Source organism: Artemia sp. Qi Xiang Cuo, chromosome 4 (genome assembly GCF_049724085.1).
Source record: "Artemia sp. Qi Xiang Cuo chromosome 4, ASM4972408v1, whole genome shotgun sequence".
NCBI lineage: Eukaryota > Metazoa > Arthropoda > Branchiopoda > Anostraca > Artemiidae > Artemia > Artemia sp. Qi Xiang Cuo.
The window spans coordinates 16,780,808-16,798,582 of NC_142797.1; the positions used below are offsets into that span (position 1 = coordinate 16,780,808).

General features: G+C 32.7%; 1 protein-coding gene across 1 annotated transcript in view; it reads left to right on the plus strand.

The window, feature by feature from the left end:
• The window catches only part of LOC148952822 (uncharacterized), an 85,232-nt gene extending 71,836 nt beyond the window's left edge, over positions 1-13,396 (plus strand). The window contains exons 11-13 of the mRNA XM_089087790.1: positions 3,290-3,385; positions 5,554-5,769; positions 11,075-13,396. Of these exons, the coding sequence (XP_088943916.1) occupies positions 3,290-3,385; positions 5,554-5,769; positions 11,075-11,249 (487 nt within the window). The 3' untranslated portion in view covers positions 11,250-13,396. The remainder of the gene's footprint in view (positions 1-3,289; positions 3,386-5,553; positions 5,770-11,074) is intronic.
• Positions 13,397-17,775: the final 4,379 nt, after the last annotated feature.

A 17,775-nucleotide genomic window follows, 5' to 3' on the forward strand; every position in this document is an offset into this window, starting at 1 on the left:
TTTGCGAAAAGGTTTATTGATAAAAATATTGGATACGTAGTTCACCTTTTTAAGTTTGTAGGAGAGTACAAAGAATCAACAAAATAAAGGAAATTATTCTTTGCGAAAAGTCTTATTGATAAAAATACTGTATACGTAGTTTACCTTTTGAAGTTTGTAGGAGAGTGCAAAGAATGAATATAATGAAGGAAACAATTTTTTTGCGAAAAGTTTTATTGATAAAAATATTGGATACTTGGTTATTTTTTTTTTAAGTTTGTAGGGGAATGCAAAATAAAATAAAGGAAATATTTTTTGCGAAAAGTTTTATTGATAAAAATATTGGGTACAAAGTTTACCTTTTTAAGTTTTTAGGAGAGTACGAAGAATCAACAAAATAAAGGAAATTATTCTTTGCGAAAAGTCTTATTGATAAAAAATACTGGATACGTAGTTTACCTTTTGAAGTTTGTAGGAGAGTGCAAAGAATGAATATAATGAAGGAAACAATTTTTTTGTGAAAAGTTTTATTGATAAAAATATTGGATACGTGGTTTCTCTTTTTTTAAGTTTGTAGGGGAATGCAAAATAAAATAAAGGAAATATTTTTTTGCGAAAAGTTTTATTGATAAAATATTGGATACAAAGTTTACCTTTTTAAGTTTGTAGGAGAGTACGAAGAATCAACAAAATAAAGGAAATTATTCTTTGCGAAAAGTCTTATTTATAAAAATACTGGATACGTAGTTTACCTTTTGAAGTTTGTAGGAGAGTGCAAAGAATGAATATAATGATGGAAAATTTTTTTTTGCGAAAAGTTTTATTGATAAAAATATTGGATACGTGGTTTCTCTTTTTTTAAGTTTGTAGGGGAATGCAAAATAAAATAAAGGAAATATTTTTTTGCGAAAAGTTTTATTGATAAAAATATTGGATACGTAGTTCACCTTTTTAAGTTTGTAGGAGAGTACGAAGAATCAACAAAATAAAGGAAATTATTCTTTGCGAAAAGTCTAATTGATAAAAATTCTGGATACGTAGTTTACCTTTTGAAGTTTGTAGGAGAGTGCAAAGAATGAATATAATGAAGGAAACAATTTTTTTGCGAAAAGTTAAATTGATAAAAATATTGGATACGTGGTTTCTCTTTTTTTATGTTTGTAGGGGAATGGAAAATAAAATAAAGGAAATATTTTTTTGCGAAAAGTTTTATTGATAAAATATTGGATACAAAGTTTACCTTTTTAAGTTTGTAGGAGAGTACGAAGAATCATCAAAATAAAGGAAATTTTCTTTGCGAAAAGTCTTATTGATAAAAATATTGGATACGTAGTTTACCTTTTGAAGTTTGTAGGAGAGTGCAAAGTATCGATATCCTTTTCCTTTACATTGAAGTCTTCATATTGAGTACCAAGGACTCTTCAAAGCTCTTAGACGGTTCTCATTATGGCTTTAAATTTAATTTTGATGGATCTAAAATTTTTAAAGTTTGCCTTTTCTCAAGTTATATACCAGTGGGTAGTCTAAGAATTATTTATTATTATTATATCTTACCCTCACTTGATTTTGATTATCCCGCTTGACATCTATGTCTCATCTTAGATTAGATTTATCCCGCTTGACATAGTCGCTTTGACTTAAATTTGTCACTTGATCGGATCCTATCACTTTGATTTCGATCCATATTTGTAACTTTACTACATCTATATTATATATCCCTGTGTCTTATCATACTTATCCATAGAATAAGGGCCGAACGGGTTACGATACCGAATTTTCCTGAATTTCACTGGGTCTAATTTCACCTTCGACCTAGCCAGGGCATTCCTTGTTGCATCTGGTGGTAAAGTCTGATGGTGCTGAGAGGAGCCAAGCAAAGTTTTTCTAAAAGATATTATTAAGTGTTTATGCCTATCTCGTAAAGATTTAATAAAAATCTTACGATTCAGATTATTCCAAAAGAGGCGATGAAGATTATTTTGATTTTCTCATCTTTACTTATGATGATGATGGCTTAGGAAAGGCATACAGTTCGAGTTTTACCGTTACGTTCTTCTTCCTCAACAAATGCAATTTGGAAACTATATAAGATACTAGACTAAGTGGAAAGAATACCTGTAGGCTATTACTGAAAAATATTTTAACTTCGGTAATGGAAAGGTAAGGCGAATCTCTTTTAATACAAAAGGGTTGTGACAAAATTTCCGCTCTTCGCTAGCGGTGAAGAAACAGCAGAGGGAAAAGAGTAGAGGCCATCCCAGTGTGAACATAAATCAAACTTAAAAAAGATCTTCCATTCGAAAGTCACTACCCCCCGACAAGGAATAATCTTCAAACAGATTTTTTAATTGACGAATGATTCTTATGAATTACTTCTGCAAGATAAAATTTATTTGCAATATAATACTATTGGTACCTTAATAAAAATCTAAACCTTTCTGATTCAACTAGGGGGAAGATGGCTACTGTAATTGCTTTGTGCTGTGTTTTTTTTTGTTTTTTGTTTTTTTTTTGTCATTATAACGTGTGATTTTGTTCCTTGAAATTTCGGTAAATTCCTAGATTAGCTGACAATTGATATAGCTAAGAAAAAAAGATGTCTTTTTTCAGGTTAGAATTTTATCATGAATCCAAATAAAACCTTAATTTGTGTCACAAATTTATTTTACCCTCACTTCCTCCCTCTCTCCTCCTAATGGTCAGATACATACCCTGAATTGTATATAATCAACGAATTTCCGATTGTTTTGATAAACTCTTAAATCAATTTGACTGTTAAGAATAACGTATCGAAAATTCAGTTTGTGTATACAATTCAGTGTTTATATTTGGCCACTAAGGGAGTGGAGGAAAGTAAATTTGTCACATAAATGAATGAAATCCAAAATAAAAATATGTCACATAAAACGTCACGAATGTCACATAAAATGGAATGAAAATCCAGTTCTAAATGTGTATCTCCTTAGCTATCTCAAATGTCAGTTAATCTAGAAATTTATCAAAATTCTTTCTATCTAAATGCTATTGACCTTGAATTAGCACTCGCTACTTTGAAATTTTGTTGTCATTTTTTTTGTATATTGCCGTGTCCGTACATGTTCACTTTGTCTATTCGGTAGACCAAGCGGAAATGATGGAAAAGTTTGAGTATTGGAAAATCCTAATTTTGGTAAAATTCGGTAAAAAATGTCACACATTACCTTATGATGGACAGCAGCAGACTTCCAAAGTCCCATCTTCAAAATTAAACAATAAGCTATTTGATTACGGTTATGCTTTAGGGATTGATAAACTTGCTTTTAATTTATAGCCCGCGGAACCCTTTACAATCAAAGTCCATTTGGATTGGTAATTTATTTGATATTAGTGATAAAGTGGAAAAGGAGGTGAAAAGCCAATTTAGCAGGTTAGTCTTTGTTTTCTTTTTTTAGTTTAAATATTTAATTGCTCAACTTTAACTGAAAGAATCTTAGAGTGTTTCTATATTCGGCATTTTCTGGAAAAGTCAGAGACAGGTTTTCTATTTCTGTTTAATAAGGAACTACAATATATCCAATTCAAAACAGTCAGTTCAATTCCATTTCATCTATTGTCAACAAAAAACACCACCTAAGTTACTATTAACCGCCTCCCAGTTTTCCTTCCTTCCAAACGTCAATTGGCGAGAAATTCTCTACATTTGACCATTTCTGAGAGTTTTTAAGCTGCTTTATCTTTCTTGGTAAACCACATTGTTTCCTTTTCAAGTTTATTGCTTGATAAAGCTCCCAGAAAACAGAACAACCCATCTTGACTTTCTAGTTTTTGTTATGCCGGCCCTTTTATTGGTGTCTTTTTGCGCCGTAACCAAAACCGGGAAACTGAACGGCAGTAGCGGTCAACATTATTCGGATTATCAGCTTTTCGTCCCTGTTATTCAGAAACCGTCAAATGTAGACGCGCCTTTAAATATATACCCATAGTATTTAAATGGCTTGCGTTTAGAGGAATAATGGTAATTTAAAATTAAATTACCATTAAAATTGTGCCATCTGTAGGAGTTGAATCTATGACCTCGTAATGTAAAATTAATGAATAGGAAATTTATTGTCGAAATAAAATGTGTGACAAAATCACAAATTTAAAATTCTGCAGAACCTTATGTACATCTTTCAAGATATGTTTAATCAAAACTGTACTCTTTGGAAAGGATGTTGTAATTGTATTAATGAACTCTTATTGCTCACGTAGTTTTTTTATTGAATTATTATTATTGAAATTCAGTCTATAGGTGGTTGGAGATGGAAGATGTAGATGCCAGGGGGGGGGGGTAAGTAATTGGCAGTGTGTTCTATGTTTTTCAAAGCGGACTTTTGACTGTAGGCCTAGCTTTGGCGTTTTTTATATATTTTTCTTCTTAGACATTTTAGCGGCCTGGAAAATTAAAAATTTTACAATTTTTTATTAAAAAGTATCATTCAATTATTAGTTGCCGACAATTATATGTGATTAGCTACCTACGGAAAGCCAATCGAGTAACTTAAAAACTACTAGTGAATGACTGCGATTTATAGTAATTAATTATTTAAAATATCAGTTACTTAGTGTTAGTGAAACTGTTACTGGCCAATAACAGGCATACTATCTTATGTTAAGTGTGGTAAATGTGTGACACTATCCCCAAAAGGATTAGGCCATGTTTGGATGCCAATTTCTTCTATATTGGGTATTTTAGGGCTTTCAAAGTTACTAATTGTAAATATAGGACTCAAATCCTATTATGAACATCTATACACCGTGAGACCCCGAGGGGCTGTAATATCTTTCATATGGATTGGTTTCTCAATCAATCTTGTTCCGTAATAGAAAAGCCATGTCCGACTTAGGGGTGAACTAAAATTGTTATAAAATAATATATGTCTCTCCTCTCTGTCTCTTTCCATCCCCCCTCTCTCTCTCTCTCTCTCTCTCTCTCTCTCTCTCTCTCTCTCTCTCTCTCTCTCTCCCTCTTCCCTTTTCTCTTTTCTCTTTCTCTATCCCCCTCTGTTCACTATCTTTTTTGTGCTCTCTGTTTCTTTGTGTTTGTTATGCAATCTTTATAATTTTATGTAGTCATGACTGGGGAAGCATTTTAGTGTACAATGTTTCTCCGAGAAGGAGGAGGTCGATGAGGGGTACTTCAAATCGATATTAGGGGAAGGTTCCTCTTGTCTTGGCCGAATGTCAAGGGGATGGAGGCATTTTCACCCTGCCCCCTAGATTTGTTTGCTCTGCCTTATTTTGAAAACATCTTTTTCTGTGAGAATTCTTATTGAAAAATGCCTTTTCTTGTATTTTTATTGAAAAATTACAAAATTTTCCCCCTCCTCCCTCATATTTATCTCCTTTGCATCTACGTAAGTTGATGCCACTGATGACAGTCTTTTTCAAACGGAGGAGCATTATAGAAAGAATTAGGACTAGTTTTAGGGAAAAAATCTTGCTATCAAGTACGATTAATCTTAAAGTTCCCCGTTGTTCCTTAATTTCTGCAAGACGTTATTGTCTCGTTACCGTATCCCAATGAAATAGTTTTTACTTGTTTTTTTTTTATAGATTTGGTGGCATTTTGAATATAACCATAAAAAAAGAAAGTCGGTGCGCATTTGTCAACTACCTGGACCATAAGGCTGCTGGTGAAGCGATGAAAATTATGCAGGGGCAAAAAATTGGAAATAATTGTCTATTAATTCGTTTTCCTGCTAATAATAATGCTGCTACCACTATTAACAAGCCGAATCTTGTCCTCAACAAAGGAAATGTATTAGTTGGGTAAGTGGTTTTGTTTTTTTATATTTCCCTTGAAGACTGGGGGGGGGAAGCTTTTAGAATCAATCTATCCTAGAATCTCTACTTGTAGAAGTAAAGAAATTCTCAAAGTTGCAGTCATCAGCGTGAATGAACAGGTCCATGAGCATGGACAGAGTCCAAAATTGGGTAGATTACAGTTTCACTTTTTTTTTTACAGAAAAGTTACAAACAACGTTATTTTTACCTCTTTCTTATCACCAAAGTTTTATTAATTATTTTTATAGGTTACTTTAATTTAATTCAAGTTTGGTTTGGCTATATAATTTTGAATTTCTATGTTTCATTCATTTTTCCCTCTTGATTCATCAGCTTTTTTCTGAAATGGCTGAGGATCTTTCAAAAGTAATACTTGTCCAAACGTAGTGAAGAAAAAGAATTTTGAAAATAATTAACAAAGTCAAATTTTTCAGCAACATTATGTGAAGTTATGTTTCTAATATTAGGTAAGAATTAGGTTATTTTATCACTGATTTATAGAAATGAGTGACATTGAAATACTGGAGGTTTTTCAAGGAGGGGGGGGGGTCTAATCTAGTAGATGAGTGTGTTTTAAGCCATTTTATCGCATATTAACGCATGCAGCTGGAGCTTGTTTCTTTAAAAAAAAAAAATCTTGTAGTGTTGGTTCTTAGGGATGTACTTCTTACCCCTACTTTGTGCAAATTTGCTTTTAAACAATGAACAGATGATATAACTAAAACAAATTAGTAATTAGGACTGAAAATATTAAGTAGAAATTAAAATTGAAAATTTTGTAAATGGTAATTGGAAAGTAGTAGAAACTAAAATATCTGTTGGACTAATTAGAAATATGCATTATTAATTGTAGCAATATTTGTGGTGGACTGCTACTAAAATGCATAGAGGACAAACGAACTCAGAAATTTATTTCGAGGGGCTTATCGAACAGTTCGTGGTAACGAACTGTTTTTTTAAGAAACGAAATGTCTCGTCTTTTCTCATGGGAAGTATGCAGGAACAGTTGTGGGTAAAGCTCTTAAGGACTGTTGAGATATCAAACAGTTCGTGTTAACGAACTGTAAGTAAGGAGTGACCCGGCTCAATAGTAACTGAATCTCTTAAAAACGGATTTTTGATACCAATAGATACGTCAAGAATTGGATTTTTATGCTGATTCCAAATATACAAGTTTTATCAATTTTAGCTTTACCTATCAAAAGTTAAAAGCCTGAGAAAATGTTTCTTATTTTCGACAAAAGGGGGAACCATCACCCTAAAAGTTATAGAATCTTAATGAAAATCGCACCATCAGATTCAGCGTTAATTTCTGTTCGTTTTAAGCTTTAATATTACTCCTTACTTTTAGTTGAAAAAACTTGTTTTTTTTTATATTTAATGTTTCGGGAAAGAGGTGGCTGATGTTCTTAATGATTCTTTTCCCTTCAACAGTTGCGTGCTTAAATTGTAATCGAATGTTCCTCAAGATGGGGGTTTGAGCCCTGGTGTCGCTGATTTTTTGGCTGAGATTGAGGGTCAGCGCTGTGACTGTGTAAGCTCAGCCAAAGTCGTTCCTGTTCCAAATAGTTTCCTGGAGAAATCCTAGGAGTTTAAAGAGGAAGGGTATAAAAGCACAGGATGACTGCCCCCCAACCCTAAGAAACGCCACTAATTCAAAAAGAAATCTAAGGAGTTTAAAGAGGAAGGGTATAAAAGCACAGGATGACTGCCCCCCAACCCTAAGAATCGCCACTAATTCAAAAAGAAATCTAAGGAGTTTAAAGAGGAAGGGTATAAAAGACCAGGATGACTGCCCTGAGAAACGCCAGAATTCAAAATAATTCAGGCTAATTAAAAGGATAAAATGATAATAAAAACAAGGATAGAAAAAGGATTAAGATCCTGCTGAGCTGTTAATGGCACATAGGATGCCGACACGATGTTTCTGTCGAGTGGCTGTATGATATTTACAGAAGTGTATAAGAGAGTTATGAAATCCTCTCATCTTGTTTTTCCATATTTTGTAAATTATGGTGGAAATACATTGCTTGGATTTACAGCAGGAACCCAGTACCAAAGTCGACCACTATACGTGCTGTCATCAATGCTGTAGTACATATTGCAAATATGTTGCCAAGAGATTGCTTTTTTGATTCCAGTGGTTTTGCCAATGGACCAAGAAAAGATGAGGCAAGCTTTCTCGAGATTACTAGACTAGATATTAAAAAAAGGAAATCATGGAAGCTCGTCTATGTCTCTAAAAATTCCGTAAATAAACTCAATCTGGGTATAGGGTATAAACTTTCTCCCTCTATCTGAGTATGGCCTTGGGTTTAGACATTATATAGTTGATGCATTCTTAGAAATGCCTTATGTTATTCTCTTTTTATAGCTGTGCTATAGTTTGAGGTTTCGTCCTTTTATGAGATTAATCAAAAAAACTTTTTGCACAAAATAAGTTTTTCAAAAAAAGGAAAGAACTCCATTAAACCAAAAATGAATAAAAATATAATCAAATAATCTACCAAGCATACAACTGTCACAAATCAGTATCAATGAATAAATGAAACCCAAAACAAACAGAAATTTAAATAATTCAAGATCAAAAAAAGCAGAAATTAATCAGAGTTGGGTTCTAAACCCTATTCTTTCTAAAATCCAGAATATATTTTGCACTTTAAGGAAAAAAATTCGAATGAATTTAATGAAAAAAAAAATGTGTACTGTCAGTTTAGTATATATATGCTCATATTTATTCCTCAAAATCTTGATTAACTTTTGGTTTCTTAAAGTTATAAAAGTGAAAACATTTGAAAGAATTTTTTTGAGTAAAGCACAAATTATATTATATTCTGGCTTTTAGGGGGGGGGGGGGGGGTGTCATACTCAAAGACCTAGTTTCCAGAACTTTCAACTGCACGAACAAATTGGCTATCTCAAAAAAGGACACTCTATTAAAAGGGCACTAGCCCTTTGAATTTTCAATCGAATTAGCCTTTTTTGAAGTTTCTACGACAACGCTTTCTATAAAACTGTTAAAGGCCCCCAGCGCATAACTTACAGCCCTTGCCCTGAGGGGTGTGGGGGAGTGTCCTCCTCAAAAACATAATTTCTATCTGGAAATAAACTACGCTGAACAAAATGCTTCTATGAAAATTTTGACTGCATTTGTTTCGGTAAATAATAGGCGTGGAAAAGATGTTAGTTGCCTTCCAATCACTTTAGACTATTAAAAAGGGCACTAGCCATTCCAATTTTCAATCGAATGAGCCCTTTTCGAAGTTTCTACGACAACTCCTTCGATACGAACTGCCCTGGTGTGAAAAAAAAAATAATACATTGTGCCAAGATCGTTCTTTACTTATGCACCGCGATTGCGCTGCCTATGATAATAGCTGCAAAAATATGTGCATATTTAAAATTTCATGACATTGATTATAAACGAATATTGTAATAGATTTATATATTCCTCTCTCTCTCTCTCTCTGTCTCTGGTTTGAAAGATATCGCACAGCTAGAATATGAGATAAATAATAGTAGATCAGCAGCATTTCTAGTCAAGTGTGAAGTATCACAAGGATCAGTGTTAGGTCCGCTGCTTTACCCCTTCTATCACGCGTCTTCCCGTGGGAGATGTGTGTTACTTCCTTTGCTGATGATTAATGGTATTTGCCTCATCGGTGGAAGAGCTGTTGAGAACAGCCAGTCTTGCATTGCTTAAGGCTAAAGGCAAGGCCGTACCCAGGATTTGTTTTCGGAGGGGGTTTTATTCAAAGATTTTTTCCGAGGGGGAGTGGTTACACAAAAAACCTTAAAAACACATAAAAAATTTGTTTAAATTCATAGTTGGTACATTTTTACGTGTCAAAATAACATTCCGAGAGGAGGGGGTCAAACCTTCCTCACCCTCCCCCCCCTCTGGGTACGGCCTTGGCTAAAGGTTTTCAGCTCATTGAATCTGTTGTGTACAAGACATTTTAATGACGCTCCGTGGAGCTGGTGTACTGATTGATGTGTCTAGCTTGGTAACTTTATGTGGTAAACCAGTTCAACTAGTTTACCATCTCCGTAACTTATTTTTATCCTGATTGCCAACTACCATAGAAATATCACAGCTACGCTGTTCATTAAAAGTTGCCCATGGAGTTTATATGTTTTGACGTCTGCAGCAGCTTCTCCCACAGAGGATACCTCTAGCTATACTCTATTCATTGGTTTATCCATACATCTCCAGCGGTTGACTCCTATGGGGTAGTACTTTCTAATGAAACTAAAGAAGAGCACAAGTTCAACAAAATAAAGCTGTTTAAACAATATGTGTGTGTGTACAGAATGTGCATGACACCTGTGTTTGTTTTATGTCCCTGAAGCTCTATTTTAGGTCAGATAAGAATTTACCAGGCTGCAGTATTTGTTTTTCAGTGTATGAATGGTTTGACCTCAGATGTTTTTAAGTGGTTAACAATTTAAAAGTGACTTGCATAATTATGGAATTAGGTATAGTGATAGTATAGTTGTTGATTTACGTCATAGTACCAGATCCTCATTTTCAGTGAGATACCGGGGTCTCTCTGTATGGAATATGATAACAGTGAGCATTGGGGCAGCAGAGCACGTATCTCAGTTTGAAAAAAAATTAAAAGATTATTTTTGGGGGTGTTTGTTTAATTTAATTATGGACGGTGATGTGGTTAGGGAGGAAGGGTTTATAGGGTAGAAACGTGGGGTTGGTATGGCAGGGTGGGAGAGAAGACAGGGGATTTGAGCATTGGCGAGTGATGGTGACTGGATTTGCTATTATTATTTTTCTTTTTTATTTTTATTTCTCTATTATTATATTTAATTCATTTATTTTGCTTTAATCCGTATTATTATTATTATTTATTTTATAGCTATTTATATTGATTTGTTTATAATATATTTAATTAAATATTGGTTTAATAGGTAAGTAGTTACGTGGATTTTAACGCGACCGCAAACCCTGATAAGTTTTTCTCCAGCACGGGAGTTTTGTTTTTATTTATTTATTTGGGAATATTACAAATAAAACTTCAACCTAATGGATACTATGAAAAGCAGACATTTAGACCCAAATTCTTTCCAGGGAAGGCCCTCAGGACTAATCTTAGGGTGGAATTTTTCCTCCGATCTGGCAGCATGTACGTAAGCCTATAGTAAATAATAGTTGAATAGGAAAATGAGACAGTGATTAAAAGACGTGCATTTTTGGCCTCAAAAGGGGAGGGATATATGTAGGTCCTTTCTCATAATGGCTATGAAGGTTTTCATGTTTCATTTTTAATTTCAGGCCGCCCAAAGCTAATCCTGGAAAGAATGTCTCTACCCGTGCAGTCATAGAAAATAGAAATCCAGACAGACTTGGAACCGTTGAGTGTCGGCATTGGAGACTGGGGCACTGTCCCTTTGAAAATACTTGTTGGTACAAACATATCCTAGAACATAAAGGGGTCGATACGGAATAATTTGCTTATCATAAATATTTTTTATTCTATTCTTGGGAAATGTGTATGCCAAAAGTCTTAAGAAACTTTTACGTTCTGTTAAAAATCCAACAGCTTTTTTAGTTCTATTTAAAGGGTTCAGCATTAAAATCAACCAAGTCACTTTTTGTAGGTAAAACTCCATGAATTGGTAATAAACTAAATCGGAATCCGTACTATATAATATTTAATAGTAATAGGTAATATATCAAACGTCCTTATGAATGGTCTACAGATAATAAGGGTAAATTGTTATGTAGCTATTCAATTAGTAATTAACTAATTAATGGTTATTATTAGTAATTAATTAGTAAAGTAATTGTTATGCAGTAATTAACTGAAAGAGTTCATGGACTAATGTCTTTTGAACTTTGTTCAATTTAGCGCTTAATACACCATTCGTCCTTGCTCTTACATGAGTTCAAACGTATTCTGGGGGATACAAATCCTCATGTTGTAAAAATGAGACAATTGTAGCAAAATTATTTGTTAAAACTGTGATTATACTTTACATAAAGGTTAATTACTTCGTGGTAAAGACTTTCTGCTCTTATTCCAAATTAGTTTAATTAACTAAAATTAAAACTGTATAACATACCACCTCTTGAATTATTAGCAGACTACTTAGTAGTTTTAGTAAAAGTTTATATTAGAATGCTTATTCACATTAAACAGCTTTAGATCTAAAATAGTTCCGTAGTATTTTGCAAAAAGGCCCTAAGTCCACTTTTCCTAATTTTATATGAGCGCATAATGAAAATAAAAACGCCTAAGAAAAAATCTTTTTCACAAAATCAGAATTTAAGAAACTTCAAACTTTAAAGACTGATTCCTAGTTAACCTTTCGATCGGAATTTGCTGGAAATGTCCAAATTGCGAAATTGTTCGTTATTTAGGCTCTTTTTTACACCCTTTTGGAACAATTTATAACTCGGTCAGAATTTAATTTTGTATAGACCGATTGATAGATCTCTTCGAGTTCTTTTGAACCATATGCTTAACTAATTTTCAGAAAAAAATAACTTAGGCCATTTTTGCAAAACGCCACGGAGTTGTTTCTTCGTATTCAAGATTATAGTCAGGTGTTTAAGTTTAATCTGCTCATGACACTTTTTTTTAATTTTACACACACCACATAAATATATGTATTTTTATTTAAAGAAGAATAAAACTATTGCCCTAAATTTAAATGGCTAATCAGAATATCAACTTTTTTCCCCCAGATATCTTATCATAAATAAAATCTGCCCCCCCTCCTCCCCCATTGATGACTGAAGCATATTCATTACTGATCCTGGTATAGCTATGCTTGTATTTCACGCTTTTGGAGGGGCACCGACTACCAAAGAAAATGGCTCTTTTTAGGATGCAATGGTTGTAAATGAACATTTTCCGGGGAGTCTCCTCCCCCCGCCCCCCCCCCCAAAAAATAATAAACTAATAAAATTATATCATATAAAAATTTTAATTCAAGGATCCTTAAGTGGAATCCTGATTTATCTGACTTTATGATCATTATGTTTGATTCGTAACAATCACAACATATTAGCCCAACTTTTGAAATGAGTAGGTTCGCATTTTGAAATGTGAACCTACTGATTTAGATATTTTTTTTTTTTTTTTTTACTTGGGGTAATTGGTGTTTCAAAACTTGGTTAACTTTACAATAAATAATTATTACAATAAATAATTATTAAGTAAACATTTCTTTAAATATGATTTAGAATCCAGACGTATTTGAAGATATCTTCAAGCCCAATAATTTCAAAATTATAACTCAATAGTTGTTTCCAAATCTTGAGCGTTAGTGTTTTATTTTTTTTTTTTTTTTTTTTAAGCTGAGGAGCATGATTGGAAGGAGTAGGACAAACGTTGAGAAATATATCTTGTTCCGGAGTGGGGGTAATCATAAAATTCCCGCTGTTCCCCAGCCCAAATTAAGACAATAACTAACTCAGAATTTGGTGGTACATTTAGGTTTGTATCCGTTCCTGAGTTTTTCTTAACTTCACCTCTTATTATTCAGACCTTTGTTTTATTTACTGTAGGGGATGTTTTATCACCTATTCAAAAAAGAACTAATAATTTTTCTCTGTCATCTCAAGATTTTCTCCTTTTTTTGGGGGGGGGGGGAGGGGAGGGACAATGGCAAAGTTTTCAAGACAAAAGAGGGTAAATTCTGTAAAACTACGAAAACTACGTAGGAAACGTGAGAATCACCAATTTTTTCGGAGGGGTTAGTCTTTGAGTCCAAATTTATTAGTTTTATATTTTAATATTCCGATTTCAGGTTAGGTTCTCTAACCTCTACCAATTACTGTGAACCCTATTTCGAGATAAAACTGAAGAAAATTAAATAAACATTTTTGTTTCTTTTTATATCTCGCCTTTAAGAAAAAATGTGGCTTTAGATTTGATTTTTCAAAATATTTTTGTTTACTTGGTTTCAGTAACCATACTCCATCCACCCAGAAGGAATGGGCTATTATACATTATCAATTTTTATATCGTTTGGAAATTTCTCATTTAAACTTAGCTAAAATGTGTTTTCAAAGAGCCAGAGACAAGTTTAACAATGACATCTTAACAATATAAACATAATTAAGACTGACCTATAGGGTAGGTTGGTTTATGAGCGCCACTAGGAAATTTTTCTTGGGGGGGAGGGTACCACCAGGATTAAGGGGGGTACATTCTGAAATGTCATCTTGTTTCTGGGTGCATCAACTCCTTTGTCGTGGTTCGTCAATATAACTATGGCTGAATAACATAATAAGAAAAAATGCTCACTTTAAGAAATTAAATGACATTTATAGGCTAGTACTTTTGAATATAAAAATAGACAATTGTGACTAGATGTCATTTTTTGAAGTAGTGGAGGATAAGGGCTCCAAACAGTAAAATCTTTTACTAGTTTACGCCTAAATTGGCCTTAACCAGGTGAAAGGCAAATATACATTTGAAAAAAATCCATTTTGTGCTTATGATTACTTTTTAACTGAGCTGAGCTCAAATGTGAAGCTCAACGTCCAATATGTGAGTTCCGGTTTAAGATATTGCTTTTGTAATGACCCTCATATGTGATATATATATCCCTCATAAGTTTCGAATTCTGTGTGTATTACGATTTAGTTTATAGAAAAACTTGCTGGTATTATACGCAAAGGTGATTTAGCTGTGGATATTTTTTCTGATTAGAATTCTAATACGATTTTGGCGCCGGCCTGATGGGTAGCATCTGTACTATTCGCCCGTTTATTTCTTCTTGTACACTTGTTCCCTATGTTAGTTCATAAAATTCTATTACTACTAGCAACTTACTGCAGGACCAAGCGGCCTGAGGCCAAAACAGCTTGGTACGCTCCTCTTTCACCCTAATCTATTCGGAGCCTCACACTTTACTTCCCCTCACGCAAGTTTTTATTCCCTTTAAAAAATTTCGCCTTACCTCTGTCAATTCTATTCAAATACGTTCTGTCTTTCGTTTTGTCCATGAGTGTTTTAAAACTTCCATATTTTGTCCACTCACATCAAGGCAAAGAGGATTATGCTTTTCTTGCTTTCTTTGTTAAATAGGATTGTAAATTTTATCGCAATATCTAATTTGTTATTTTTAAACATAATGTTTTAATTAGGAAACTCGTTTCCGAAAATATCTTTTTTCTCCGCGTTTATTATTTTCCAACAGCATTAAAGTAAAAACAAATATATATATATATATATATATATATATATATATATATATATATATATATATATATATATATATATATATATTTCAATGGGGCCGTTTCAGTTATAATATTGGACTTTTTTTTTTTTTTTTTATTTTAAATTTATTTTAATTTTTTTTTTTTTTAATAAAAATAAAAACAAGTTATACTAAACGTCGTTTTAACCAAAATTATTATTGGGCGTAGGTACTGAAAATAAAGTAGAGCAATCGTAAGTGTCATGCCCAAGGAATTAATTTTGTTTCTTAGGGAAGTATAGAAGTTCCCCATCTGAATGCCACTGAAATCGGATTGGAATAGGGTTAGTTTTGTTTTACAAAATACAACTGTTGTTTGTCTTTCTGTTAATATTGATGGTAGTGTTAATTCCTTAGTCATCTTCTTTGCTTTTAATTTGTGTTGAGAGAATGATTGGTGTATATAGAACTGATGAATATTTATTTAGTTTATATATTTTGCAGATTAGTTTTCCGTTCAGAAAGTAGTATTGTAAAAATATAGTGTTTTACCGAAGCAGAGTTACATAACTGTTTTCGTTAAAAACTGGTGATTTTCTTGAGGGTTCAAGGTTCAAACTTAAATTAAAGTTGATGTTGCACAAATCGTCATAAACAGTGTTTTTTTTTTTTTTTAGGAGGTATAAAGTGTTAAGAAAGAAACGGTTTATAAGTATTGTCCATATTAATGGCTAAATGTTGTTCTTTAACTTGAAAAACTTCAATTCTTTAATTCGGTAAAATAAAAACCGCTTTATTATTTTTCTGTATGTTTGTAATTTGGGCCAATAAAACTAAATTTGTATGATTTTTTTCGTTTTGATTGTTTTAATAAAAAAAATGGAAATACTATCTGATAGAACCACTTCACCTGTGACTACAATTGAATAGCTGCGTACGAGAAGTCATGAACCCTAACGCCATCTCTTCTTGGGAGTTTTCACTTTTGGAATAGGGCAAAATCTAGAGATGTCATCTTGTAAATATAGAGAGCAATTAACTAATTCACTGTTTCTTTGAAAGTGGCACGTGTGACACGTGGCACAAGTGCCACGAGACTAGAATAATTTATACACCGAATGACGTCGTTTAAGGGATTTACATGCATCTGTTCTTTGTGGGCTAAATACTAAAAGGTGGTGTTCTAGTACTATCATCTTTAAATACTGTTAATTCTTGGTTATTACCTTTAGCTTAAAATGTAATATAATAGCAAATTTGGTTCATAAAACGCTACTACATACAGTCAACTCTCGATAACTCGAAATCCTCGATATCTCGAAATATTTTCAATCCTCTTGGAAAAACCTGTCTAAGTTGAAGAAAAAACCATGCATATCTCGAAATAATTTTGCGGTTATATTTTACCTCTGTATGTCGAAGTGACGCGAAAATTACCTCTATAACCCGAAATTCAGTAGATAAGTTGTTATTTAATTTTCACTTTTTATCTCGAAGTTTTTTCAACGAACCTCTGTTAGTCGAAAACCCGGTATGCAGATTGCAACGTGTAAACTTTGATATGTATTAAATTTGTGTAACATATTTTTGTATCAGATTCTATTAATGTTCAGCTTTCTATTTCCTAGAAAACAAAATTTATTTAAGTCAAGTTTTAATATTTGAGTCATGTCTTGATATCTCAAGTCTATAATACACTAATAAAGTTATCTTTATTTTGTAGTGGCTGTTCTGAAATTCAGCAGTTTTGTATCTCTGTAACTCGAATTGTCATTTAACTTACCTCTATAACCCATGGCTTTTATAAGTCGAATTTTACGTAGAATAGCCTCTAGAACTTAAACTATACATAAATGGAAGACAAATCATGGTCCCGTGAATTTTGAGTTAGCGAGAGTCGACTGTAATATATAGTTTTTTTCTGGTTTTTACCTTCAGCTTAAATAGCAGATAACAATAAATTTAGCTCGTAAAATGCTTATATACATAAAAGGGGCTAGCATGTAATGAAGCGAGGGTCAAACACAAAGATAATAAATAGTTCTTAAAATAGTCACGGAAATGCTCAGTATTTTAAGTTGAGAAAAAGATTTTTACCAAAAAGCTATAATTAGATTTGAGTTCACTATCGAGCCAAACTTAAAAGCCTCACCTAGTCCTCTGTACCCGAAGTATAGTTAATTTTTTAATTACATTTTTTTGTTTTTTTATTATTATTTTTGTTTACTACTCAAATGAAGCTTCACTTCAAGGTAATAATTCAACGTCTTAAGCAAGGAGTCAGAAACCATTTGTAACATGAGGGTAATAATAACGTCACAAATTTGCAATAGTTAGGTCATCCTTAAACTTAAAACGATCTTGACGATCATTCCTAGATCTATGGAAAATTATCTGAGAGTTCAAGAACCTGAATTAGTTTCCAAAATCATGCCCTCAAAAATTCTGTTAAAATTTATTTCCGCCATTTGGTAGGACACAGCACTTCCAATGAGACAGAAAGCTGCCTAGCATTTTATATATAATAAATGCTTAATAAATAATAAAGCATATATAATAAAGCATAATAAAATAAATAAAAGCAAAAAAAGCAAATAAAATAATAAAGCATAATAAATAATTTTCTGGCTTTGTTGGTGCACTAAATTTTTAAATTAAAAAAATAAATAAATATAAGTACACGAAATTTTCTGGCTTCGTCTGGAACGGTGCAATGATTAAATATTTTTGATAAATCAGCAAAAAAACCGGCAGCTTTTTAGATTCTAAATGTTTCAATATGGCATTTAAGAAAACAAGATAAAGCGTTGTTTCTAT